Here is a 26,468-nt window from a genome sequence, read left to right on the forward strand (position 1 = left end):
TCTAAATAACAACATTTATAATAAAAATAAATCAGCTATAGAATCAATTTCCCTCCTAGCTTGGAGAAATTCAGGTCTCAATCTAAGCTCCACCTTCTGGTTACACCTTGCACATAAGTACAAGGTTATCCTGACCTGGAGTTTGGCTGTCTGTGTCTGCAGGGCAGTATTGTGTTCCTGAAGGAACATATTTTGCTTCTGTAGTGTCAGGATCTGATTGTTGAAAGAGACATTCTGTGTTTCCAAATGCTTCAGCTGTTCTTTAAGTAATTGCTTCTCAGTATGCAGGGCTGCATTCTGAAAGACAGATGGGATTGAAAGGGTGATAAGGAAGAAACAAAATGGCTGTTTTGATTGCCTGCAGTCCTATCAAGGATAAGAAGTAATTAGCGAAGATCATTCTGCAATCAAAGGGCAAAAGATATCTCTTTTCACAACTAAATCAAGGTATAACAGATGTTGATACCTGGATTCATCCCTAGAGAGATGTCATTCAAGACATAATGTCTTGGACTATGAGAAGTCCTATGAGATACCAGAAAAATTTGGTAGAATCAGGTGCTACAGAAAACCCACCAGATTCTTCTAAGTTCAAAACCCAGGTCCCAACAACCCACTCACGGTCACAAGAAAGTATGCAGGATAACAGGAAATAGAAAGCTTACATTTCTTTCCAATTCAATTGCCCTGTCTTTCAATTTCAGCAGCTCCATGGTAGCCTCTCGGTGTCCTGTGTCCAATTTCTCATTCATCTGGTGGTTGGGAATGAGCTTCTCTGTAGAATACTTCAGTGAATTCTGAGCTTGCTGCCCATCCTGCTGATTCTGCTTAAGTGCATCAAGGTCCTTCGTTATCTTCAAAACAAACAATGAAAAACCTTCACTGCTAATTCAATAGTGGGATTTTATATTAAAGAGATATATTAAGATTTTATCTTAAAGAGAAGAAACGCATACCCTTTATTTAACTATAGGCATTTCAAAGGATTGAAGGACCATTATCTTCATTTCACAGGCAGGGAAACTAAGAAATAGACAGGTGGAGGAATCCATGTCTATTGGCTACCTGGTAAGGTGCCTTTTGACTCAAGCTCGCTGTCACCTAACAAGCAGCCTGTTCTTAGGTGGGAAGTGTAAAATGCATTGTTCTTCAGACTATGCTTTCATTAAGTAAGACAGAAAAACAACACTGTGACAATGAAAAAAAACCATCGGGAAACAGATCTGCAAGTAGTCCTTACCTTAAAAATTTCTGCCGTGGAACTCAGCCTAATAATTTTCCTGAAATGTGACCAAGCTGGGAGGGAATGTTGATCTGACAGAGGGGAGAAAGGTACTACAGAAGAACCTGGATAGACCAGATCGATGGTCCAAGGTAAACTGCTTGAGTTTAAATGGGGCAAATTGTCAGGTCCTGCATTTTGGTCACAACCACCTCAGACAATCCTATAGGCGTGGGAAGGAGTGGCTGGAAAGCTGCCTGACAGAAAGGGACCTTGGTGTACTGATGGCTGAATACGAGTCAGCAGCGTGCCCAGGTGGTCCAGGAAGGCCAATGGCATCCTGGCTTGTATCGGGAATGGTGTGGTGAGCAGGACCAGGGAAGTCATCCTGCCCCTGTACTCGGCACTGGCGAGGCCCCATCTCGAGTACTGCGTTCACTTTTGGGCACCTCAATACAGAAAGGACATTGAGGTGCTGGAGCAGGTCCAAAGAAGTCTTGTGAAGGGCCTGAAGAATATGTCCTACGAAGGGAGACTGAAGGAACTGCAGCTGTTTAGTCTGCGGAAGAGGAGGCTGAGGGGAGATGTTATTGCTCTCTTCAGATACCTGAAAGGTGACTGCAGCGAGAGTGGGGTTGGTCTCTTCTCACTGGTGACAGGACAAGAGGAAATGGCCTGAAGTTGCACTGCAGGAGGTTTAGGTTGGATATCAGGAAAAACTTCTTTACAGAAAGGGTTGTTAAGCACTGGAAGAGGCCACCCAGGGAGGTGGTTGAGTCACCATCCCTGGATGTGTTTAAATACCATTTGGATGTGGTGCTCAGGGACATGACTTAGCAGAGGGCTGTTAGAGTTAGGGTAGCATGGTCAGGTTGCGGTTGGACTTGATGATCTTGAATGTCTTTGCCAACTTGAACAATTCCGTGATTCTACAATTCTGTGAAATTGGTGTCATTATACAGACTGCTACATGCGAAAACATTTAAGTCAGAAAAGTTTTCGTAAGGTGTATGAACGCGGTAGGAGAGAAAAGTACACACAACTTGTTCTTGCTCACTTTCAAAATGAATGTGCAGAACTACTCTTACCATATTTAGATCATTTTGTAACTGCTGATTCAAGTTCAGGGTGTCTTTCACTTGAGCTTCCAGCACTGCAATCTCTTCCTCCTTCACAGCTAGTGTTGTTTTCAGTGCTGATTCAGTTTTGCTTTCCAGAATCTTGTATTTTCTGAAAGACAAGAGAAATGCTTTTCACTATCTGCCAATAAGAAACGAGAAACCATCCACATGGAAGACTTGGTCTAATTGTAAGATACATTATACATTTGCTTGTTCCTCTATTGCTGCAGATACCCCCAATACATTATACCTGGGAAACAGGCTTTAAGAAAATTCTGTCAATTTTAATGAGGGTCACATAAGCATAATTCAATAGAAATATCTAACAACCATATGATTTTAAGGTTTTTTTTTTCTGTTTTTACCATAATTACACAACAGATTTCTTCTCATGTCTCTTTTTTACATATTTAACACAGAGAAAAATCTGCAATAAAGCATTAAAGGCTCCTGAAAGGCGAGTTTGTTTCTCTAACTAGGTCTTACTAAGAGGCCTGTACACATTTCTTGTTAGGGTTTCTTTGTTCACAGCTGTGTGTTTATATTAACAGGTGGTTGGATCACCTATTAGTCATGACACACACCACCTAATGGACACTTAGACACTATTCTTACATGTAAAGAATACCTGGAGGAACATACACAGTGGATCACAGAATAGCTATCTAGCTGCTCAACAAAAGGGATTGACTGGTATGGACAGCGAAAATGGCACTTTCTCCTTCCTCCAAATAAAACTTGAAGTATACTGCCAAGCATAGAAAAACATGCTTAATGTGAGAAATACGGGTATGGAGAACTGAAGAGAGACAGATGAGAACCAAAATGAAAGGCAGAGGGCTTGAGAATTCAGCTGAGGAAAGGCCTTCAGAGTCAAAAGAATGATTAGAAGATCTCAGTTTCCTCACGTGTCATCATTGCCATTGTCATCCTGTAGCAGCAGCTCTTTGCTCAATCCTATCTTCTCCAGTTCCAGGGTCAGTTTGTCCAGCTCACTAGACAACTGTTGACTTCTCAGCTTCTCCAGAACCAAATCCTGTAACAGTACTAAATAATTAGCTGCTGTGCAAAGGATGGTGATAATTATCCAGCACAATAAGATTTTTTTCAAGAACACTAAAAAAAAGTTGTGAGATAAAATCTCAGTCCCAAGAAGGTCAGTCTAAAATCTTCATCAGTGCCAGATGAGTGCAAAATTGAACTGATGGCTTTTATTTATAGCTTACTCAGAATAAATCTTAAAAACTCTTCTTTTGACCTCAGTCTTGCTCACTGTACTGATTTACTACCGCCAGCGCTGGAATCCTTCCCACTTGTCAAAAGAGGGGATGAGAGCAGGCCAGGAGACTCCTGCTTGCTGCCAGCATGATGGCCGTGTGCAGCTCAGGGCACTTGGCACCACCAGAGGGAGTTCCCACCTCTCTGAGCCCAAAAAGAAGTGAGGACAGTACCAGCCACATGTTTAAAAAGGACAAATCATTGTCGGTGCATTGTGAAGTTCAGATGTTCCTGACGCTCAAAATTTTCTGAATTGCAAACATACCATCGAAGACCTACATTGCTCATGTTTCTGCTCAAAAGTTTTCTTCAACCAGAAATGGAAAAAGCCCAAAATTACTGAAGCAAATCAAGAAAGAAAAAATAAACCTGAATACGAAACAGAAGAATAAATCCACAATAACAGACACTTTGTTAAACATATGTAGGTATTCAACAGTTCTGGATATGATAAATTTAGTCACATGTTTAAACAACCATGGAAAAAAATGTTAAGATCAATGCTCATCTATGGTTTGTAAACAAATCCCTTCTTCAACACACAGGAACTCTTCCACAGAAAGTAAATGGGAGAAGATATGTTTATGTATGAGCTGCATAACTGGAAGTTTGCAGCTGTTTGAGAACTGAAAGATTATAAAGGAGTCTTTTCAGAAATGCTATTATTTTATTTATTTGTATGGAAAGCAGAATAGAAGCAACTTGTTTCTGATAAATATTTTTCATCCAGAAAATTATACTACTGCTTCAAATAGTAAAATAAAACTAGATACCCAAATAAGTAATTGCTTACTGCATTAGCCTCGCTGAACTTACTCATTTCACCAAGCTACTGTAACACTGACAGTTTTACTTTAAATGCTCTTTCACAGGAAATCCTGTTCCTGGCAGAACAGCAGCAGCTGGAGCAGGCAATAACAAAAAGCTGCAACAGCCTGATTCAGCTCACATGCCATTTCTAAGACTGCCAGGCTCTGGCACACACATAGTTGGTTTGCCAATGTGGTAATGAAAATGGTGTATTTTTAAAGGATGACTACAGGCAAAAGCATGAATACTGTATGCTGCAGTGGATAGAGGCACAGGAAGACATCACTGCTGATTATTAACAGTGCTGCTTACGACTCTTTCACTCTGTGTGGAATCTTATGGGGGAAAAACACTGCAGGAAGACCTAAAGAAAAGTTCAGTTCAGCTGTTACTGAAAGGGCCAAGTTGGTTACCTGGGATGATTCAGGTCCCAGAGAAGTCTGTTTTAGAATGGGGATGTTAGCATGTTCTGAACAAATGCGCTCATTTCCAGGCTTAACTGGAAACTTTCATGTAAGCAAACAATTTGGTAGTCAGAGACAGCATCAGCAATGTGGGAGCTGTGTTAAAACTCTACTCTGCATTAAGAACATTTCATTGGGAGACACTCATTTGTGGTCACCGAGTTTTTGGAAGGTTGCACCTTTCAAGACTACACTATGCAGTGTTTCCCAGCAAGGCTGTGAAGATCTCTTATACAGTCATAAACAGTCATAGGACAGATGGCTTCCTTTGCCACTTCATGAAGCTGTAATATAAAACAACATTGTATTATTATTTTTCTTACCTCTCTCAATGTAGCTAGTGTTCTTTTATCAATTGTAACTTGCTTTATGAGATCTTTGTTGTCCTTTTCAAATTCTTTCAGCTTATTAGATGAATCTCTGAATTGAGCTATTTCCTTTTCTAGTGTCTTGTTTTCTTTCTCAGCAACTGCCAACTTTACTGTACTATCGTCCAAAATAGCATCTTTCAGCTCCACTTGCTGCCAAAGCCGTTTTGTTTCTTTCTCCAGCACTTTTTTGTCCTTCTCAAGCTGAGATATTTCTTGTTCTAGGACTTTGTTCTCTTTTTCTAACCTTTCCAGACTTTTAGCAGAAATCTTCAGCTGCTCAAGGTTTCTCTGAAGGACTTGATTTTCACTCTCTGTTGCCTGTACTTCTTTTTCTAGATCCTGGATCTTTTTGTTGCTGTTCTCCAGCATTTGCTGAAGTCTCTGGTTTTCAGAGTTGATACTCTGATAACTTAGCTCCAGCCTTTCTGATTTCTTACTCAGCACTTTTAACATTTCCACATTCTTCCTTAAGTCCTCTTTTTCCCTCTCCAAATCTTTATTTTCAGCTTCTATTTGTGCCATTTTTGTGCTGGTAAATCTCATGGTCTCCACAACTCTTCTAAGCTCCAGGTTTTCTTCATCCAACTGCTTGTTGTCCCTTTCCAGGTCCCCAAGCCGGATGGAAACGTTCTGGAATGTGTCCAGGGATTTTCTGAGTTTCCTATTTTCCATTTCCAGATCCCAATTTTCCTGCTGAAGAACTTCCACTTTTTTTGTTACTGTTTTCATTGCTGTTGCCTTCTTTGTGAGCTGTTCATTCTCCTTCTCCAGCCGGTGGAGCTCTTTCTCCATTTCTTCCACTCTTTCCACTTTTTCTTTAACCTGGTCAAAATCCTTTTGCAACTGCTTCTTCTCAAATTCTAGCTTGTTGACTTTGGAACTAGTTTCTGTAACTGTTTCATGAAGGATCTTGTTCTCTTTTTCAATATCTTTCACTCTTGCCTCGCTGCTCACTTGAGATCTTTGTCTCAGGGATAAGACCACTTGATTCAGGTGATCATTTTCTTGTTTAAGGTCCTTTATCTATATTAAAAAAAAACAAACAACCCAAAAATAAGTCATGTAAGTGCTACACATTCACCATAATTTAGTTCTAAAGTATGCTTGTTAAAATAAAAAAAACTGCTTGTTAATAAAAACATCTATTTTACACAAGAAAAATTTCTGACCTAAACCAACAACCCAAACTAATTAAAAAAATTGCTACCCCTGGTATCTTGGTACTCTTATGGACTGAAAAATGGTGCTGTATTCTTTCTACTAGGGAAGATCTAAGCAGGGAGATAAAGGAGACAAAAGGCCTTCAGAGAACACCTTGAAGAGGATGATTTGTTATCAATCACGTGTTGTCTTTTTGTTTAGGTTTACATTCCTGTCTTTGTGATCTGAAGACCCACTTTAGAAACCCTGAAAGTACGGAAAATTTGTAGTAGTTATGTATCTCATTACGCTTTCAGTAAAAGCAGTACATTTATGTAACTGGTTGAATTCCAGCTGAAGAAATCACAATTTAGACAGCAATTTGCAAATCTTATCTAAAAAACATCCACAAAAATTAAAAAGGACTTGGGCCTGAAAGATCAGAATCTGCCCTCTTCTGGTGACTGATAACGCTGTTGTTTTGACTTCTTGCTCTACCTGTGAATCATTAGCTGTTAACACAATAAATCCACAAGCAATCTAACTGAAACTCATGACTTTGGTGGAAAAGTACAATTTCCCAGACAGAAGCCTGCAGAAGATCCCTTCAAGATGAAAAGCACTACATAAATAAGGCAGTTTGTTATTTAACCTTCATTCCACAAAACTTGGAACAAATTCCAATACAAAAATATACACCCTGCCTTTCAATGATGTACTTATGTATTTTCATCATTAGTCTACTTAATACAGATGACATTTGGCATGAGCCTGTAACAGTTGCTTCAAAGCACTGCATTTAAGCATTTTAGAGCTGAAAGGCATTCAAACTATCAAACTAGAAGATGTAAGTGCTTTCTCAGCATATTTTAAAGTAGACTAAGAGGTTGAATAAAATTAAAGTCAAGACATCCAGCTGGCAGAAGACCAATCTTCTGCAACAATATGTAGTTTTATCTGCATATCCTAAAACCAGTCAGTGCCCATTTAGTAAAGTTCAGACCTTTTTTCCTTAAAGGAAGATTCATTCTTACAACAGCCTGAAGATGTCCTTACGGCAACAGGAGAAGCAGTAGCTAGCCAAACTTGTTGGGCTTTTTTTCTATATTTGAACAAGTTAAATTTATGTATAATAGCTCTCAAATGCCCTGTATCCCTGAGAGAACCAAGCATTCTAAATGGCATCAGTAAATTCCCACAATTGAGCATACACTTTTAGATTACATTTGTGAAGTCTGTACCTGTCTGTCTTTGTCAGCTTTCAGAGTCTCCATGACAACTTGTAACTGTTCTTTCTCTTTTATCAACTCTTCGCTCAAGGTCTCCAGATCTTGATTACTTTGCTTCTCTTTTTCAATTTGATTTTGCAACTTTTCGATCTGTGTGGAGAAAACACAGCAAAACACATCAGCCACACCTTGATATGGTGACAGTCCACACTTAAAAGTATTCTGAACAACCAAGGAGAATGAGATGAGGACTATGGCTGCAGGATATAATCCTTCCCTTCCTGAAGCGCAGTTTGAAGAAGGAGTTGCATTTTCTCACAGTGCTTATTAGAATAAGGCACACAGTGATGAAAAATGATTCACCAGCCTCAGTGTCATTTTGCTTCTGTCAGTGGCTACAATTTCTGATGCTCACTTTTCTGAGGGACGTGTTTCCTACTCTCTCCATCACTGAAGGCCTCACTTAACCAGCAAATACCGAGAAGGTTCTTAAAACAGTTCAGTGAGCAAAAGAATTTTAAAATGTGATGAACAGAGGAAAACTGGTTTCCAAGTTTACCTTCCCTCTCCCTCTGATATGTTGGTCCTCTGTTTTCCCAGCAGGTGACTATTCTGCACTTCAGTGATTTGTGAACAAGAGCCCAGTCCTACAGTGAATGATGTCTTCTTACTACTCCCTTGTGAAAGCTGTACTAATAATGAACTGAGCACTGTAAAGCAGCAGCTCTTTAGAAGCCAGAGATTCAAAGAGCCAGGATCTCCAGTTCAGGAAACATTCCTTTTTATCCTTCTAAAGTACTGTGAAACCCTACAGCTTAATTTTCTATGGTGGTATTACGAACTTTGCCAACAGTGAAAATGTCAATGAGAATGCTGTTAATTCTTATAAGTGGGAAATAGCCAGAGGCTGGGCTCTGCCTCTATCAACATCTGCCTCATTACAGGAAGTGTTTAAACAAGCAGGGGCTGCCCAGATGGGAGATAAGAAGGGCTTAACATTTAGAAATGTGACCGTGTTTAGGATCATTGGTCTCGAAGAAGCTGTTCAGAAAAGACTGGAACACAAGTTCAGTAACTCAGTAATAGCTAGTCTTCATTAGCACTTCTGAGAGCACTGGAGGCAAGTAAGAAATTACTGTTTACAAGTTGTTCCATTCCAAGAAGTTCAGAATGCAGGGAGAACAGGCACTTACTGCTGCTACTAGACTGTGCCTGAGAGTTTTCTATAATTAGCTCCCCTCAGAGAAAAGAAGAAAAAGATGTACAGGACTTTTCCTTCACACCACCCCCTCTTGTGCTACCTAAATAATCCCATTCTGGTTAGGTGATCTTTCCAAGCAGCAGATCAGTAGACAGCCAAGCATACTCTGGTCAAAATTCTCGGTAACTCTCAGCCAGTGGATGATAGTGAAATGACTTTACCAAGGGTATCACAATTTCTTTTTTTTTTTTGTTTTTAAAATCACACAAAAAGTTGAGAGAAAAACACTTTTCTATCTCTTGCTCTTTGTATGCGTCTTTAACTGCCCTTCAGAATTGTTGCTCTCACCTCTTTGTACTGCAGTAACCACTCTGTAATTAACCACAGATACTTCCTCTGCTGACAATCATATCCTCTCAGTAAGAGGACATGTGCAAGAGAAATACAAAAGTATGTTTGAGGAAGAAAAGGTTAAAAAAAAAAAAAAAAAATCAAACGCAACCACTGCAAATGAGGATTATTTTATATAGAGAGCATCAGACCTCCATATGCTGGAAGACAACTGAGTGTCTCCTCAGACTATAGAATGCTGCTATGTTTTTTTTTCCAGATCTTCCTGAACAGGAGATGTGCAGTAAGTCAGCAACTCCCATCATGCTCTGTGTTTCTCTGATAGAGCTCAATTTACACCTTTCCACACGCTTCAGCTGCTCTTGAAAGCAGTATTTTTAACTGCCATTTTCTCTCATTGGTCTACAGTGGTCCCTTCATACCACACAATCATTCCCCACTACTGGCTATTATCTTATTTAACTACTAAACCTGTAGGTGAGCCCACCATGTCAGCACATTCAACCACTGCTGAAAACATCAGACTAACGCTGGGATCACAGCTGCCAGCACCAATACAGTGCCATAACTGGAGGTGCCCACAGGAATGTGCCTGTGGCAAAGCCAAAGATTGACCACAGTTGTTCAAATGACTCAAACTGCTGCACACCACAGGTATCTGCTGAGCGCTCTGTATTTCTTGATCTCAAATTTTAAGCATGTAAATTATGAGCTACAGTGAATTAGTCATACTCAAAGGGTCATAAAAGTGTGCATGGAAGGAAGAGTAAGCTGAACTGAAATTTTTCCATTTTCTTTGCACACAGAAGAAACCCAAGAAGCAGAACTAGTCTCTCAACTTGACAACAAAGGAATCCCTGCAGAAGATGGAGCAATCCAGTGACAGATCCCAGTTCTCCCTGGCTGACAGGTATGATCCAGTAATTTATGACCAGCATTTCATATAAAAATTCTTCCTCACCTTGCCCTTCAAAGCATTCAGTTACCCCATATGTAGGCCAGAGGACTCCTTGTATTAGTGTTGCACACAGGTTATAGCAGCAGTGGGAGAGATAGAAAAAGAGTCTGTTCTCTAGATGATTTACCAAAGGTGGGAATATGGAAGAAAAAAAAAAAAAAAAAAAAAGACAGGGAAATTTTTTTTTTTATATTCAGACTGGCAAACATTCTCTTTCCCCATTTGGCTCAACTCATCAGAGTTCAGAATAGCCAGACAAAAATGGATCTATTAGTTGGAGATGAATGGACCACTATGTTTCACACATAGGCTGAGCTGGCATTTGAGCTAAATGAACAGTTAATAATACAGTATAATATTGACAAATACATGTAAAAAGTGATGGCATGTTTGCTACCTGGGATTAAAAGAAACCAGATATTTGCAGGGAAGAAGATATTGCAGAATACCTAAGGGCCAAAAGGACAAATTTAAGAGCTGATCCAGGACTACAGACAGCGAAGAAAAATATACTAAGCTGACTTAAATTTTGTTTTATTTGACTTACATGAAAATATTAAAACTTTCAAATGAACAAGAAATTTCAAAAGAGCTGTGGTGTCCTCACCTGGTAGACCAACTATTACTGACAGCCAGAAGACGACAAAAAGGGACAAAATCAACAGCACAATCTATTGGCAAATGAGCACTGAAAGGCTGCTTTGATGAAACAGTCACTTTTGCTTGGAATGATGTACTCAAGTAGATGGTAAAGCAGAAGGCAATAGAATACACTACTGTCAGAACAAGATTAACTAGAAGGGGCCAGAAACGTGTCCAGTCTTACGGAGAGTATCAGTGAATCCCTCATCGTTCAGGAATGCTGTAAAGGCCTGCACACACTGTGCCCAAAAACTGAAGAGCTCTGTTTGTTCCTGTAAGTAAGGATTACCTTTTTGCTAAGCTGCTGATTTTCCTTTTCCAGTTCCACAAACTTTAGGCTGCCCTCTCTGGAGGTCAAGGAGGCATCTCTCAGCTCCTGGATTGTGTTCTGCAAGCTCTGATTATCCTTCTCCAACTTCAGTATGCGACTTGAAGCACATTCATTCAGCTCAAACACAAAGGACTTCCTAGCTGTTGAAACAAGAACATTGGAAGATGGCTCTGATCAATTGATCAGTATCTTCCTTTCTAGGTCCTTAAGGTTTACTTTTACTCAGACAATCATAGTCAAACCCTTATCATTACAGATTGACTGTTAAGTAAACACTTTGTATACATTAGAATTAACTTCTATAGATGATAATCAATAAATTTAATAAACAGGGAAGTACCTGAACAGATAAACATTTTCAAAGCTGCTTGGTTCCTAAACTCTCCTAAAGTCGCTTTACTTATGCTAGTAATGAAATTTATATTAATAGCAGAGTATGCTTTGATACTCTTTTATACTTGTATCAGAGGAAATAAATCAAGCCAGAAAATAAAAAAATGAAGTGTTTGTGAAAACATCAAGATGATGCAGACAATGAAAGTTCAGGTATTCAATCATGTTTAGTCATGGGAAAAAAACCTGAGCTCAAAGCTCACCTTCACAGCTAACTTATTGAGAATATGGTGAATCAGGGAGAATATTTTCCTACTGGATACACATGCACAGGGGAGCCATCAGAAAGTGGATCAGAGAATTTTCTTCAGTTGAAGTCTTGGAACTAACAACATTTTCGCAAGTTTCACTGCATATTTTACTTTGAACGTTTGGAGATCCTAAGTCTCATGACTTCTTTGCCTAAAACTGCAATAAAATCTGCATTGCTCTGTTCATTTCTCTACTAAGCAACTGAATAATTAAAGAAGTAATACTCTGTTCCACATGGAATAATTGCTACCCTTCACCACAAAATTACATTTAATATGAAATTGACTTTTAGTGTTGTCCTCAAGTCTCAGAAAATTATTAACTCCTGCTAAATAAGCAGCACTGTTGCATAAAGCACACTGAGCACTTTATAACAGGCAAGTTTCTGAGACCGTTAAAATCCCATCTGTGCTTTTGATAGAGCATCACCTGGTGTTTAATTCAGTTCAATGTTGTCCTGAAACAAAACCCATCTAAATGAGTTTTCCATTTAAAAAAATATATATTTTAGAATCTAAATATTAGATTCCTAATTAACAGGTAAAATCTTTAACTTTCCTCTTCCCTTGCAGACTCTACTTCAAATCCAACAAGAGGTTTTCCAGAAGAGCTCTGCGAATTGACTCTTATCTTTACATGATAGCTGTATTCAGGATAGCCACGTGCACTGAGGAGGAACTTCTTAAAGAGAATCTCTGGAAGAATACAACACTGCTGGGAAAGAATTTTTGGTTTTTGTTTGCTCTTGGTTTTTTTTTTTTTTTTTTTTTTTTTTTTTTTTTAAATCACCCTTTCTTCACTTATTTTTTCCAATACAAAAGATTACTGATTACCAATGTTCTCAGCTCTGCTTACTTGCCTTTTCTTCAGGTAATAGGAGAAGTTCTGTAATTCTACTGCTAGAAAAACCAAAGAACAAAACTAGCATTGTTTCTTCTACTACATCATTAAATAAAGCAAATGAGAAAGAGGCCAAAAGCAGCTATTTGAAACAAGCAAAAATATCAGAAAGTTTTACATTTTCCTGGAAAAAAGTTCAACAAAATTCCCAAGTTTTGAGGCAACAGTGCTTCTCCCCTATTTCACTAAGCAATATCCTTGATTACAAATAAGGAGGAATTCATTTCTAAAAATGAGGTGAACCTGCTTTGCATGATTATTTATTGACAGCAACAATTAATTAGATACTAATCATAGAAAGATAATTCAGATTTCTTCTAGAAAACAAAATCATTCTTCTAAATAGCTTTACTGAAAACAGACCATCTGCTTGCTCAAATTTATGCCTTTGTCTTCAGTTAAATTATTCCTGGTACACAAATGCAAATATACAAGTCTTAGCAGAAACAGGTGAGTAAATCAATACAATCTGCACACCAAACACTATGAAATATCCTGTATTTCCCAAGTTCTCTATAACACTGCTGTTTAGGCTGGTATTATAAACAGAATAGATGTTAGACACAGCAAACAATGATAAAACCTGACTAGCAAAGGGAGCATTAGTTATGTTTGTGGTGGTTATGGAAATCAAATCAACCATTCCAAAAAAATAATCAGCCAGTTATTCTACCCATACACATTTTTCAGTATCTAGTAAAAATAAATGACTTCAGCATACACTACTTCCTGGGATTTAAAGACTAGCTAACTGTCTGCACTAATTGTATTGAAGAATACTAAAGATCACAGACTCCTCCCCGCCATTCAGTCAGAAGTATCTCCTATTCAGTGTGACATTTCTGCTGTGTCATTTACAAAGCTTTCTTTTTTTTTTAAACTCATCACTTTACTCAGAGTCACTCTTTCAGTGACAACCAACATAAAAAGCAAACATTTAAACAATTTCATAAGGAACAGAAGTTCGAAGGAATACTTTTTAGCAGTTCCCAGAAACTAAGTTCAAAGTCAGATGGCTCAGGAAGGGAAATTCTCCAAATGAACTTCCTAAGCTTGAACTCTTTTGTTCCCTTTGCAGTCAAGTGACCTGTGTACTTTTTCAGCGACCACAAACAGAAATACAACACCAGCAACCCCAACTGGTACTCACTATCAGCAAGATCTGTGCTTTTAGACAGTTGTTCCAGTTCCCAGCCCAGGTGCGCAGATTCATTCATGCTCTGTTTCTGTGCAATCTCCAAGACCATATTCTCCTCCAGAAGCTCTTCAATTCTCTTTTTGTCCGTGTCTCGATCCTGTGCAAGGTGTAGGAATGGAAAAAAAAAAGTATGCAGATGATCTCAGATTGTTCTGTCAGCTGAACTGGTAAATGCAATATACACTGAGGGCAGAAAAGCCTCACTGAATAGCATGAGACTTTTTATTAAAATAAATGCACAGTTTTAAATATTTGTTGTAGCCGCAGTTATAGATAAGTCCATTATGTATTTGAAATGAAGGTAACTGGAGTGAAAAGATGCTCAGTGACAACAGGGCCAGTACAAGCCAAGACTGGTAAGGCTGCCTAAATTCAAGGTGTCTCCTGAGCTGATGTGGCTCTGGGCAGCCTGGTCTAGTGGCTGGTGAGCCTGCACATTGCAGGGGGCTTGAAACTAGATGACCATTGTGGTCCTTTTCCAACCCAGGCCATTCTGTGATTCTATCATTCTATGATCATATACTGACTCTTTGGAGACATTGCAGAAACAACCTTGAATACCAGTAGTGAGCTTCTTCAACTCGTGTCATATGGATTAGCAAGTAGATATCTGCCCCATAACTTTGGGGGGGGGTGGGGGGAAGCTCAGTCATCCAAAAAACAAATCCAGAGAAGGAGGCTACCACAGCTTCTGCACATCACTTTGGTCATTTACATTTGTGAGAGACGAAGTAAAGATTCAAAACAGCATTAGTCAAAAATTCTAAAATCCACCCTGAAAAAGCAACATGCAAAATAACCATATGGAATAACTACGGAAGTGCTGAAGCACCATGTTATCCTTTATTTTTAAATCTTTAAACATAACTCCCCACTGCACCCTCAAAGTTCTTGTTTCCAATGCATCCCATTTTTATACAGTTAAATCCAGAAGAATTCAAAACAAAGTTGCAAGAGGATGACTGTTGAGTAAAACACAAGAGATGAAAGAAAATTTATTAGTAGTAGAGGAATTATAAAATTCAGTGTTTCTTTTTGTTTGCAGACAATAATCTGCCACTTCTTAGATCTCCTAGTCCATGAAGCAATTAGCCATCTCTGGTTTACCCAAGGCTAAAAGTTTGGAATTGTGGCTTTTACAGTAGTGACGAATACTTCAAGTCATTATAAAGGTTGTGGGCTTTTGTTTCTAGCAAAAAAATTCATTTACCGCAGTAGATTTTCTTTCATGTATCTAAGGGATTTCTACTTAAGTGACAGATATTAACATCTCTATTGCCAGTATGCATGAAAGCACCTCCCATAAAATTAAGTTTGTCCACCTATCTCATACAGTGGCACTGGCAATAAACTACTCATGTTGTGAAAGTATTTTAAGAATCTGTGTACATCAAGTTCAAACTAAAGACATCTTTACAAGCACTGCTGATTTATCTCCCTGACACTGGTTTCTGTGACATCAATTTATGTGACAGCATAAAAACAGAATGCAGTAAAAAAAAGAAAGGTGTAATGAGAAAGAGAGGGCATACCAGCTCCACATCATGAAGTTTGGATTTCAACTGCAAATTCTCCTTCTCTATCTCATGCAACTTATCAACACGAGCTCTTGCCATCGTCAGCTGTTCTTCCAACATCGCCTTTGTTTCAATCAATATGATGTTATCTTCTCTTAACTCCTACAGAGGAAAAAAATAATGTTAACTTCTCTCAATAAAGTGACTTTTCAAAGGCCAAATCACTTGAATGTTGTAAAAACCAAGAAAAAAAATTGTCAATCTGACATTTAACAGGAAATGATTCCATGTTTAATTATCTCAGATTCACTAATGAAAGTAAATGCAATTATTTCCTTGTTTTTTCCTGAATTTTAGACATTTAATAGATTTTTCTTCATACAGAGCTAGATCAAAAAGACAAATAACATAAAATAAACATGAGCATTAATGGCACAAGTCATGCCACTGATCCATTAAAGTTTCTGAATCTGTTTTTACCGAGTAAAAATTAGCTTACTCTACAGCAGCCATAGCTTTGGAAACCAAAGTTAATTATACAGCACTCTTGCAAAGCAGTACATGAAGCTCTATGCACTTAAGTATCTAATCTCCAGAAATACAAGATGCTCAAAGCATGAAGTCTGGCTATGTATTCCTGCTCATGTTTGACACATTTATTAAATTATGTGTTATTTCAAGTTATAACATTTCACTGTTAGCTTTTACTTTTAGGTAAGTCTTCAATCATAGACATAATTTTCTATGGAAGAAATATACCAGCATTTAAACAGATTAGAAAGATATAGGAAGGATTTTAGCCCAGGAGAGTTACAATGGGGTAAGAGGCAGAATTTTTTTTGCCTACTGTTCTTTCTCCACCTCCTTCCTGTGCTCCAATTAAATATGCAAGAAGAGAAAGTCTGCATGCAGGAATGATGAAATGCTTAGTTCTCGAGAAGATCATTCCTGGACAACAGTATTCCAAATGTGAAGTCTGCTGACATCAGTGCTCAAGTCTGCTCTCTCCAACCACAAACATCCAAGCCAAGGAGATTCCTGAATGACCATCATTGCTTTCACTTCCTTAACCAGCAACACCCTTCTCAGTTATGGAGGGGAGAGTCTGCCACAAAAAGCCTCACATGGCTAACAACTTACCAAAAAGAAAAAAAGAAAAAAAAGATACTTGCAAGGCACAAGTTAGGAATGCCTAATGGCAACCATTCCCCTTGCTTTCTGATACTACAGGGGGCCATGATTTAAGAGCCTTATATAGCAATCTTAATTGTTTGCTGCATTTTGACTGTAGATGGCATAGTACGGAAGTCCACCTTATGCACACACTACTGCCCTTGATGTCTCCTCAGGTCATCTACCAACCTGCATAATAGTAGAGGAATAATTTCCTCACTACAGCAGCACTAAAAAGGACAAGTCTGTCAATGCTTATGAAGTCCTTTAACCACTACAACTGAAACGTCTGAGTACACAAGTAACTAAAATAATAATAATAATAAAACACTAATTTTTCAGAAACAGCATTCTGGCCCAAATCTGATCTAATTGGGTCACTTCAGGGTAGGCAAACTAAAAAGGCTGACACCTAACAGATGACAGGCTAGAGGAAGTACATAAAACAAAATGTGCTGAGTGTTGTTTAAGCTGCCAGGATATCCATAATGAAACAGCAATGTGACTGGTTTACTTTGCTATATCGTCACACTCAATCCAGACCACAGCCCTAAGAAGGAAGGTTGTGTCTGACCTCAAAAACAGTCTCAGAACTATGCCCAAAACTGCCTACCAAGCAGGAACTAGTTGTTATTTTAGAGACTCATGAAGAGTCAAGCTATGTGCCAAGTACGTACATGTAATCCAGGCTCTGGTACAAACCACACAGCACTGGGAGCTGCAATGTATGGAAGACTGGAATACTTTTCATTGAGTGCCCAGGAGGAGTGGACATGCCGGTTCAAAGCAGCTCTGAAGAAATCTTAAATTAATAACCTGGTGAAAATGCTTGCTATGTCAAGGCCAGCAATGCTCATTGGTATACCCATCCCATGATCTTAGGTTGTCTTAACACTGAGAAGTTCATGTAATTTAAATAATTACTCCACGGGATCTTGCAGAATTACATCTCAAAGCCTTGAAGGTACAACCACTCTAACTACAGTGTGTCAGCATTAATGCCTGAGAACTCACTGCAGAAGACAGTCAGCCTAATAACACATTGAGCTACAAACCACTCCTCCTGGCCAGAAATTCAACAGACGATCACGGTGAAGTGATGTTTCCATCAGAAATAAGGGTTTTTCTCTCCTTCTGAGTTTTTAAACTGAGCTAAATTTTAAGTCAGCAGAAATAATAGCTGGCTGTGGGTTTGTTTGTTTATTTTTGAAAATACACCGAATTTAGCAGGCAAGAGCTTCAACTTAAATCATGATGGTTTAATATCCGCCACACATAATCCTGCTTTTGTAACTACACTTCTGAAACAAACTATACACTGTGTTCTGGTCGTGTATCACTGTGCCCTGAAGTAGCTTTAAGAATGGCATGGTGTGCCCATATGGTTACAATTTAGTCTGGGAGTAAGCGGTTGCACAATCAGGGTGTGTTGGTACCCAGAGACATTTTCAGAAACTAAAGTAGCAATCAGATTGTTTAAAACTAGAAAATTTGTATGCACGTCCAGACCTAGTTATTAAACAGAGTTCAAACTCCTCCCTTCTACAGTTCACAAATTGCCCCTACTGAGCCATGATACAGCTAACATCTTCTGACAATCAATCATTGCTTTGATAAGCTGTATGAAAACATAAAGGATACTTTTGCATTTTAAAATGTTCACAGAAATTCCTCCCACCACCTTGTGTGGAAATGTAACTGCAACAAGAAGGAATGACAACAGGCAAGGCAGACTTCCTGGCCTCTGAGAATTATCTGATCTCCTGGAACCACACTAGGTTCAAATGAGACAAATGCTGGAGGAAAGCTTTATGCTGAAGAGAAGCACTTCCTCGGAGGAAGTCCCGTATTATGCCCACCCCTCTAAATTCACTCTTAGGACTTCACTAAGCTGCCCCTGAAGGAAGGTATCTAAAACATATTAATCTTCATTTTCCTTGGAAGACAGTCAAATTAGAACGCTTTTTCAGAATAGCTTTGTCAAGAAATACAGAGAAGGAAACCAATGAACATTCTCACATGTGTTAGGTTCACATACAGAAAGACAGACTTGCTTTTTCAGCACTGCTGCAATAGCTCCGTAAATCTCTCCCTGTTGCCACAGCTGATTTGTATCACATGCTTTCAGAAAATACTTACAAGCTTGCTAACAATTCCTAAAGCTTGTCACAGTATCATATACAGAGTACCTTTCATATTCTTTGCAACTACAAAGTACCAACAGTGTGCAAGAACAACACAAGGAAAAAATTTCCAAAAACCTACTTAGTAACCTTCTGCACTGACACACAAAGCTGAAAACACTTTCTTCTCACTTACTGATTTGATATCGCTTATTGACAAACTTGACAAAGCCCTATGAGCCTTAAGGTACCACAGAAATACGGCTTACACTGCACTTCGTGCATCTACTCGTTGCTGAGTCTCTGTGAAATTAGTTTGGGTCCCAAGTCTTGGAGCTCAGGAAGTCAATCACAGCAGTAAATGCATGAGATGAATCAGCACTTTACAGTCTAGTGGTTAAAAACATGGACATTCATGCACAAATCTCACATCCTGTAACAGTGAGACAAACAGTTTTTGAAGAAGCGGGAGGAATCTGAGCCAACACTGAACTCAATCCCAGCCTTTAGTCCTTTATTTGGATGGGTGCAGGACTTGATACACTAGCAGAGAACTCCATGGACTGAGGAGAGTTGGATACTGGCTGCTATGAACAGCCTTTGTGTTACTGCACGATGATAAAAACAGACAGAAGAATATCTTGTGGAATTCCCTGAATGCATCAGCATAAACCAATGGAGCTTGCCTGATGCTACCTCTGTACAAGTCTGCCACTTAATGGCTGTGCCAAGGTTTGATCAATAATGGAAAGCAGTGGTAAGAATGTGAAACATTCTGGTTATTCTAGACCAAAGAGCAGCCTGCAGACAGCTGTGCAATCCCACCACATATTAGAAAAGCTCAGCCTCTGTGGCAGCAACAACTTTTGCCACAGGCCACACTGTTCTCCAAAATTAGAAAAGTGTCACATTGACAGGAAATACACTTTGTCCCATCTACTACTGTACCTCAGGGAGGTATCCTTAAGATCCAACACTCATCTCCAACATTCAAAACATTAATCAAAAACTGACAGGGTAGAAAAGGGGGGCTGAGAAAGTTTGAACGAAACTTTCTGAAGCAGAAAGAGAGAGGTCTCTTTGCTGCATGACAGCAAGGTTAACATGCAGACAGTGAAACAAGACTGCTGGCTCCTGGATAGCAGTCTAGAAAAAAAACTGCCACAAAACTAAAAACTGTCTTGTCCTAGATCAGGTAAAAACTTCGAGCAGGAGGTAGAAGCTAAGAAACTCCAGTGCACAGACAAAAGGGAAATACCAGGATACCACACTTTGTAGTTTGCGTGAGGTTAATGCACGACTGATTTGCCAGCTTGAGGTAAGAAGGCAGAGAAGCAACTTCATAATCTCTACTATAAACTGAGAATTCCTGAGAGAGGAGGCAAGCTTTTGTTGGCTGTTACTACATTTCATTTCAAATTCATCTTTATGAATTTGTTCATAAGAACCAGCAGCTAGCTGACATCTTTCGTGGGGAAAAAAAAACACAAAAAACCAACTGCTTAAGAAGTAGGGTTTATCGAGCCAAAATAACACGTGTTCTCATCCTAGCAAATGAGAGCTTCAACACTGCTCTTGTGTCTCAGACCTGGGATTTTATCTAGCTATAGTGAGGTGGTCAATTACAGAACCTCAGTATGTTCAGCAAGTCCAGATCTTTATTTGACTTTGGCAGATATGCTACATACATGAATCATTGAGAGTTCAGGTAAGAAAAGTTCAGAGCACTGAAAGGAAGGAAAATAAGAGCAACCTAAATTTAGGGTCAGCAATGCTGTGAACAATCTATTTGTCCAGATGATCTCCAAGGTCCCTTTCAACCTAAATTATTTAGTAACTGCAGGATGGGCATAACTAACAGGTAGGTAACTAAGATGAGTAACTGTAATTATTATGGGAACAAAGGTATACATTTCTCATTGACATGCTATACACGAGGCACTAGGAAAGATCCAGATTTTGTCTTTCTACTACAAGCAATAGTTGCAAAAAGGCATATTAAAGAATTTCCAGTTGCTCTCATGTTTTGCTACAGTCAGCTCAATTACAAATGACACATGAAGCAATAATACCATAAAAGCCAAACATTAAGGATTACTCACCACTTCATTTTCACTTACCTCCATGCGAGCTTTGTAAAAATCCACATCATGAAGCTTCTCTTTGCACCGAACAAGTTCCATCTCAAGTCTCTCCACACGGTTTGCTTTTTCTCTCAGGGAGTCCAACTCATCTCTATATGCTCGGGCAGAACGAGCATCTGAGGCCAGGTGGATATTCTAAGAGATAAGAGGGATAATCAGGGAGAAAAACCTAAGTAAAAACATATTAAAGTATGTCCTTCAAGACTTTCTTTTTCTTAACAGCAGGCAAATTACATTCTCTCAGTGTAAGAGTAAGACGATTCTCATACTAACCAGTAAATTTTCTACAAGACTACGAGGTATAACAGCCTGCCAGGACTCACATTTGCAATGCCTGACATTACATAAACTTCAGGCACTACTGGACTATTTGCAAGCTGTACATACAAAACTGTTCTCACCAGTTAAGCAGAAAGTGTCAGTACGCCACACTCATAACTGTCCAAAAGCTTGCTGGAGTAACTTGAATTCTTCATTGAAAATATAGAACGGTATTTTTTAGCTTCAGAATAAGAGAGTTATTCCCAGTGAAATGAGCCCACCTTACCTCTTGTTTTATTTTTTGCAGCTCTAGGGTGAGCTGCTCAACTTCATGTTTAGAATCCACAAGCTGCTCGGATTTCTCTTCCCTGAAAAACAATTAGAAAAAACTTAAAGTTTCTTTTTTTTCTGAAGGATTTTTTTTGATTCTGCTGAGAAACCAGAATGACAAACAGAAGTCCTCCAGCATATTCTGAAAATGGAGTTTCCTTTCTGGCATGACAATTTCATAAAAGTAAAGTCTATTTTCTTGTGATATCACATACATTACAGACATGAAATTCTAACTTCATATCTTTTATATTATCTCTGTTTACATCTCACTGGCATTGCCACCACTATAGCTAGCTTTGCTCTGGACTTCCCACCAATAGTTAAAAGTGCAGCTAGTTACTGGCATTTTAGAGAGAGGAAGAAAAAGATGACAGACAAAAACAAGAAGCAGCTACCACTCTGTGTTTAGAGATCAATTTTTAAAAAAAGGATGATGGAATATTCATTCTAGCTTTCTACTACTACAAATAAACAATGTGAATGACATTTCACGAGAGCCCTCATGGAAGTCAATGTGCTGAAGCTGACAGGCAACTGCACTTTCAGCATACAGAAGACTTTATACACAGGTATGCCTAGAAGCACAAGTCACTGGTGACTTACAGCTCCTGCCGAATCCTTCTCAGTTTAGCCTTTGTGTCTGCCAGCTCAACTGCAAGGTGCTGTTTGTCCTCATTAGAAAGAGGGTTGGCTGGGTTTGGAGAAGAATCTGGACTTGATGCCTTCAGAGTATTTGGTGGTTGCTGAGACTGCAGATAGTCCCTCTCTTGAGTGAGATCTACAATCACCTGGAAATACAGAGAAGAACATAGAATCACAAGATAAATAGAAATAGCTACACATTGTTTTTCACATATCTATAAAAATGATGAATAAATGTAGAAAATTAAGTTATTATTCTATAAAATTCAACTGAGTAAGACGGAAAGATCAGATGAAGGAGAGCAATCTCCACCATGCTCATACCACTAAAACATTTCCCTTCCAATGACAAAACTGCCAGTTTTTTTTTGAGAACTCATATAAATTGTAACTATTAATAGTTTTAACTAAAACAATCACAAAGTCAAATGCATGACAGAAAATTAACAGGTACAAAGAAGGGGAGAAGGCTCCTGTAGAGATCTGAAGTGAGACGAAGTGATAAGTCAGCAACAGAAAGGCCTGGTTTCACACAGGGGAAAAAAGCAAAAGACACTGGACCCACCATGGTAAATATCTCTGGAGAGTCAGGCAAGCAAACACTCTTAAAATAAAGAGCTAAGCAGACAAGAGACAAAAATCGAGACAAAGTCACAACTGCAAATATTTTGGTATCTTTACTGCATGCACATCTCTTACCAATCATTTCATCACACTTTAATGTTTTTGTCTTTTCCATTCTCACATAATCTTTTTACAGGTTTTTTGACACGTAGAAGAAAGGTGTAGAAGAAACAGAAACCCAGGGCACAAAAAAATACGACAAGGAACTGAGTTTCTTAACTGGTGTTCCACATGAATGCTATACAAGAGAGAAGTCACTGTACCTCTGTGCACTCATCTCTCTCATCAATGAGCCTCTTGAGGTGGAACACCATATTCCTGGAGAGAGACTCCAGTTCTTCGGGGGCCATGTCTGGGAGCTCCAGCCACTGCAAGTCGAAGACATTCTCCTGGTTGTGAGTCACCTAAGAACAAGGGAAAAAAAGAAGTGTTTCCACTGACTGACTCATAAATTGTTTGCTGCATATGCTGTATCCCCTAGCTTCTTCTACTGATATACTAAGAAACATTATCACATGTCACCTACAGCATGTAGAAAATAACACAGACATTGAGTAGCTAAACTGTAACACTACTCAGCAATTTCTGGTATTTACATTTTTTTTAAATTATTATGGCTGATAATTTTTTAAATGATTGCATATATGCAAGCACAATTCTGTTAATGATATGCTATGTCTTAATTCCAGCAATGAAGTGACCACTACAGGAGTTAGAAGGAACTACTAAGACTGATAAGCCCTGTTTTCAATGAACTCGCAATCTGAGCTAATAAAACTGAAGAGATCTGACTTTATTAGAAATTTCTCTGGCTATTGCTGTCAGCATTTCTTTTCACTGATACTGTACCCACACATATTTACTCTGATTCTGATTTAGCAAAAACATCATGCAAGTGAAAAGATTCTCAAGCTCAGTTAAGTATTTCTGCTTTTGAAGTGCTTATTTAATCTTTTTTTCTTCCTCCTCCAATGTTAATGAAGAAGATCCTGCCATAGACTTCCACAACTGGTTCTCAGTTCCACAACTTAAATCTTTTTGCATTGCACCTGCAGACACCAGACTTCACCCAATGCCCCTTTCCCAATGAGGCACACCCAACAGAGGGTATTTTCTCTGGGCTTCTCTTTGGATTTCCAAAGCAAACTTGTTCGTAACAGTCACACATAGTCCTTCCTTTTATAGAAACCATAGAAGTCTAAGAATATTCTTGTCATTGGATCATGCTTCTCTTTAAAATCAAAGTACATGTCTAATTTCAACTGCAGAGAACAACTTTCAAGACGAATTAGGAGCCCAGTGACCAAAGCACACTACTGGGGAGCCTATGTCTCACCTGCCACAGGACTAAGGGACTGTGTCTATGTCATTACAGCAAAGGGGACTCCAGCCATACACACTTTTTGAAATATTTTACACACACATCCTTACAAGATTATCATCTGTATATTCTGAAACCAGCAAGACATTTGCCACTGTTACTTTCTAACATAGCAATGTTATAAAAAATGCCTACCATTTTAACTGTGTAACATTATTATAACCATGTATTCAGAGAACAATCACTTCTTCCTCTGAAGTTTATGAATCTACCATGAAATTTGAAGTGCCAAGCTTGAAAACACTGATACATTGAGTCAAGAAAAGGACAGAAAGTCAAAACAGCAAGTACTGAGAGTCCTACCTCCTGAATGTGTGACACAATGGCAGCTTGGGTTTCAATATCCAGCTGTTTTATTCTTTCAATAAACTCTTCTTTTCTTTCACACTGTTAAAAAAAAAAGAAAAAAAAGGCAAACTCCTAAAACTCACTACAGCATTTTTCTTCCCCCCCCAAAAAATATATATATATATATACACATATGTATCACTAAATTGCTAACAACAAAACGTTCAAGATCTACTATTAGGCTAGAAAGTATAGCACTTCACTCCTCCATATGGAGCAAGAACTGAATTACGCTGTAAATTATTTAAGTCTTCTACAGCCTGTGCAAGCAAGGCTAAGTTAAGTGGCAGGGTTTGCTCTTTAAAAACAACAGCCAGAGGAAATCACCAGAGTTTCACTAATGGAGTCACACAAACATAGACAGTTAGGTACAAGACCTACACTTACATTGCATTATTTAACCTGTCTGTTTCTCTGTCTGCATTATGTGTGGCTTTGGCAATGAAATAAGATGCATCCCTTAGATGCTATTGTCACATCAATGACTGACTTTGCTTGTTGAACAAAATCAACGTGCTTTAGATAAAAAATAGGGATGGAAAACATTCTAGATAAAAACGTGTGACAATTCAGACAAACAGGTTTTATTAAACCTTTTAATAAAGGTTTTTAAGGAGTTGGACATCTGTTGTCAATATATCAATAACCGTACACTAACACTGTAATGCACAGTTGTTACAGGAAAACAAAAGAGAAGTTAAATATTAAGGGTTTCTTTAAACTGCCTTTTCTGCCATTTAGAGTGGCCCTCCGGGATCTGCCTCTGAGTCTGACCATTCATTTCACTGGGAAGGGCCCCAGGACTGTAAATGGGTACTGAGGACACACAACAGCCAACTCAGACCTTTATTCTTTGCGTTGCAACGCAGCGCAGAGATAAAGTTCAGAGCAGCCACACGAAGACAGCATTACCCTGACATAATTGACTTGACATAACTGAGCAGAGTAAGTGTCCTAAGGCACAACAAAAACATTAGAGACCTACAAACAAGGTCAATTATAAGCAAAGGCCAGTCTGCAACACCCCTATTGTTTACCACCATGGATGTTTGGTGGGCAGAACACTGAGTGCTTTATCTGGTAACTGTCATTTATTTCTGGGGAGTTTCCCATACACACTGCCTGTCCAGTTATTTTAACAAACACCAGATAAAAAATCCCCACATGAATATACAAAGTAGCTATTCATTTTGGATTTTATAAACATATTGAATCAAATGATAAATAAAATCAGGCTTTGTTGAACAAATGTCTAGACTTTGCTTATTTATTTGCTTTGTATCAAATATAAAAAAAATACATCTATAGTAGTCCACAAGTGAGAAAATAAACCAATAACAGTCTTGATACCAAGTGCACTACCCAAAGCTTTCTCTCGCACTCTGTTACAACAGCACATATTCTGTGGCTGATTTAAGCACTGGTAACAAATTGTGGCATACAGTGTGTCTCCTTTCCCCATGCTGCCTTCTCTCCTACAATCATTTCATTCATCTAATACCAAAGATTTACTTTGCGAGCTATCCTGAGCTAGACATTTGTTCATATAGCAATGATCTTCATGTGGATTTTCTCAGTCCAGAAATAACATCAGATTCACAAAAATATTTTTCAAGCCTTTAATGACGTTCACCTGAACAGCACATCCCAGAACCAACAACAGCAGCTTCTTAATTTCTTCCATACTTTTACCTAGAGAGGAAAAAATGGAATTAGTACATGTGTAACATAAATTAAGTATCTCTGAGTTATCATATCCAAAAAAACAGGAATATTCTCCTTTGGACAGGTGCCTGTTCATATGTGTCCATTATATTGTTTCCACACTTCCCATGTAACAATACAGTTCTTATGAACTTCTTAAATATAAAATCCAGAAAGATCATCTTCCTCACATTCTCTGAGGTTTTGTACTGATTAATGATGAGATTTTTTTTTTTCCTTTTCACCAGTGCTTGCCTCTCATTTTGTGATTACCCAGAGTAGAAAGCAAGAACAAAACAAGACACACCCTGGATAGGATCAAAGGATGGTTACTCTGACAGGACAAATTTGTCTTAA

The 26,468-nt window shown here is 38.6% G+C and overlaps 1 protein-coding gene across 3 annotated transcripts in view; it reads right to left on the reverse strand.

Moving 5' to 3' along the window:
• Positions 1 to 26,468, reverse strand: part of CCDC88C (coiled-coil domain containing 88C) — an 86,956-nt gene that overhangs the window by 20,798 nt on the left and 39,690 nt on the right. For all 3 annotated transcript variants that reach the window (XM_042881509.1, XM_042881419.1, XM_042881586.1), the window contains 15 exons: positions 26,041 to 26,099; positions 24,363 to 24,446; positions 22,942 to 23,082; positions 22,016 to 22,200; positions 21,366 to 21,447; positions 20,795 to 20,953; positions 15,394 to 15,540; positions 13,814 to 13,958; positions 11,077 to 11,258; positions 7,648 to 7,785; positions 5,219 to 6,289; positions 3,252 to 3,379; positions 2,311 to 2,452; positions 666 to 854; positions 136 to 297 (listed from right to left, as the gene is read on the reverse strand). In XM_042881509.1, the coding sequence (XP_042737443.1) occupies positions 136 to 297; positions 666 to 854; positions 2,311 to 2,452; positions 3,252 to 3,379; positions 5,219 to 6,289; positions 7,648 to 7,785; positions 11,077 to 11,258; positions 13,814 to 13,958; positions 15,394 to 15,540; positions 20,795 to 20,953; positions 21,366 to 21,447; positions 22,016 to 22,200; positions 22,942 to 23,082; positions 24,363 to 24,446; positions 26,041 to 26,099 (3,014 nt within the window). The remainder of the gene's footprint in view (positions 1 to 135; positions 298 to 665; positions 855 to 2,310; positions 2,453 to 3,251; positions 3,380 to 5,218; positions 6,290 to 7,647; positions 7,786 to 11,076; positions 11,259 to 13,813; positions 13,959 to 15,393; positions 15,541 to 20,794; positions 20,954 to 21,365; positions 21,448 to 22,015; positions 22,201 to 22,941; positions 23,083 to 24,362; positions 24,447 to 26,040; positions 26,100 to 26,468) is intronic.

Source organism: Lagopus leucura, unplaced genomic scaffold, assembly GCF_019238085.1.
Source record: "Lagopus leucura isolate 7727_CA_CO unplaced genomic scaffold, USGS_WTPT01 Super-Scaffold_1, whole genome shotgun sequence".
In the NCBI taxonomy this organism is placed as follows: Eukaryota; Metazoa; Chordata; class Aves; order Galliformes; family Phasianidae; genus Lagopus; species Lagopus leucura.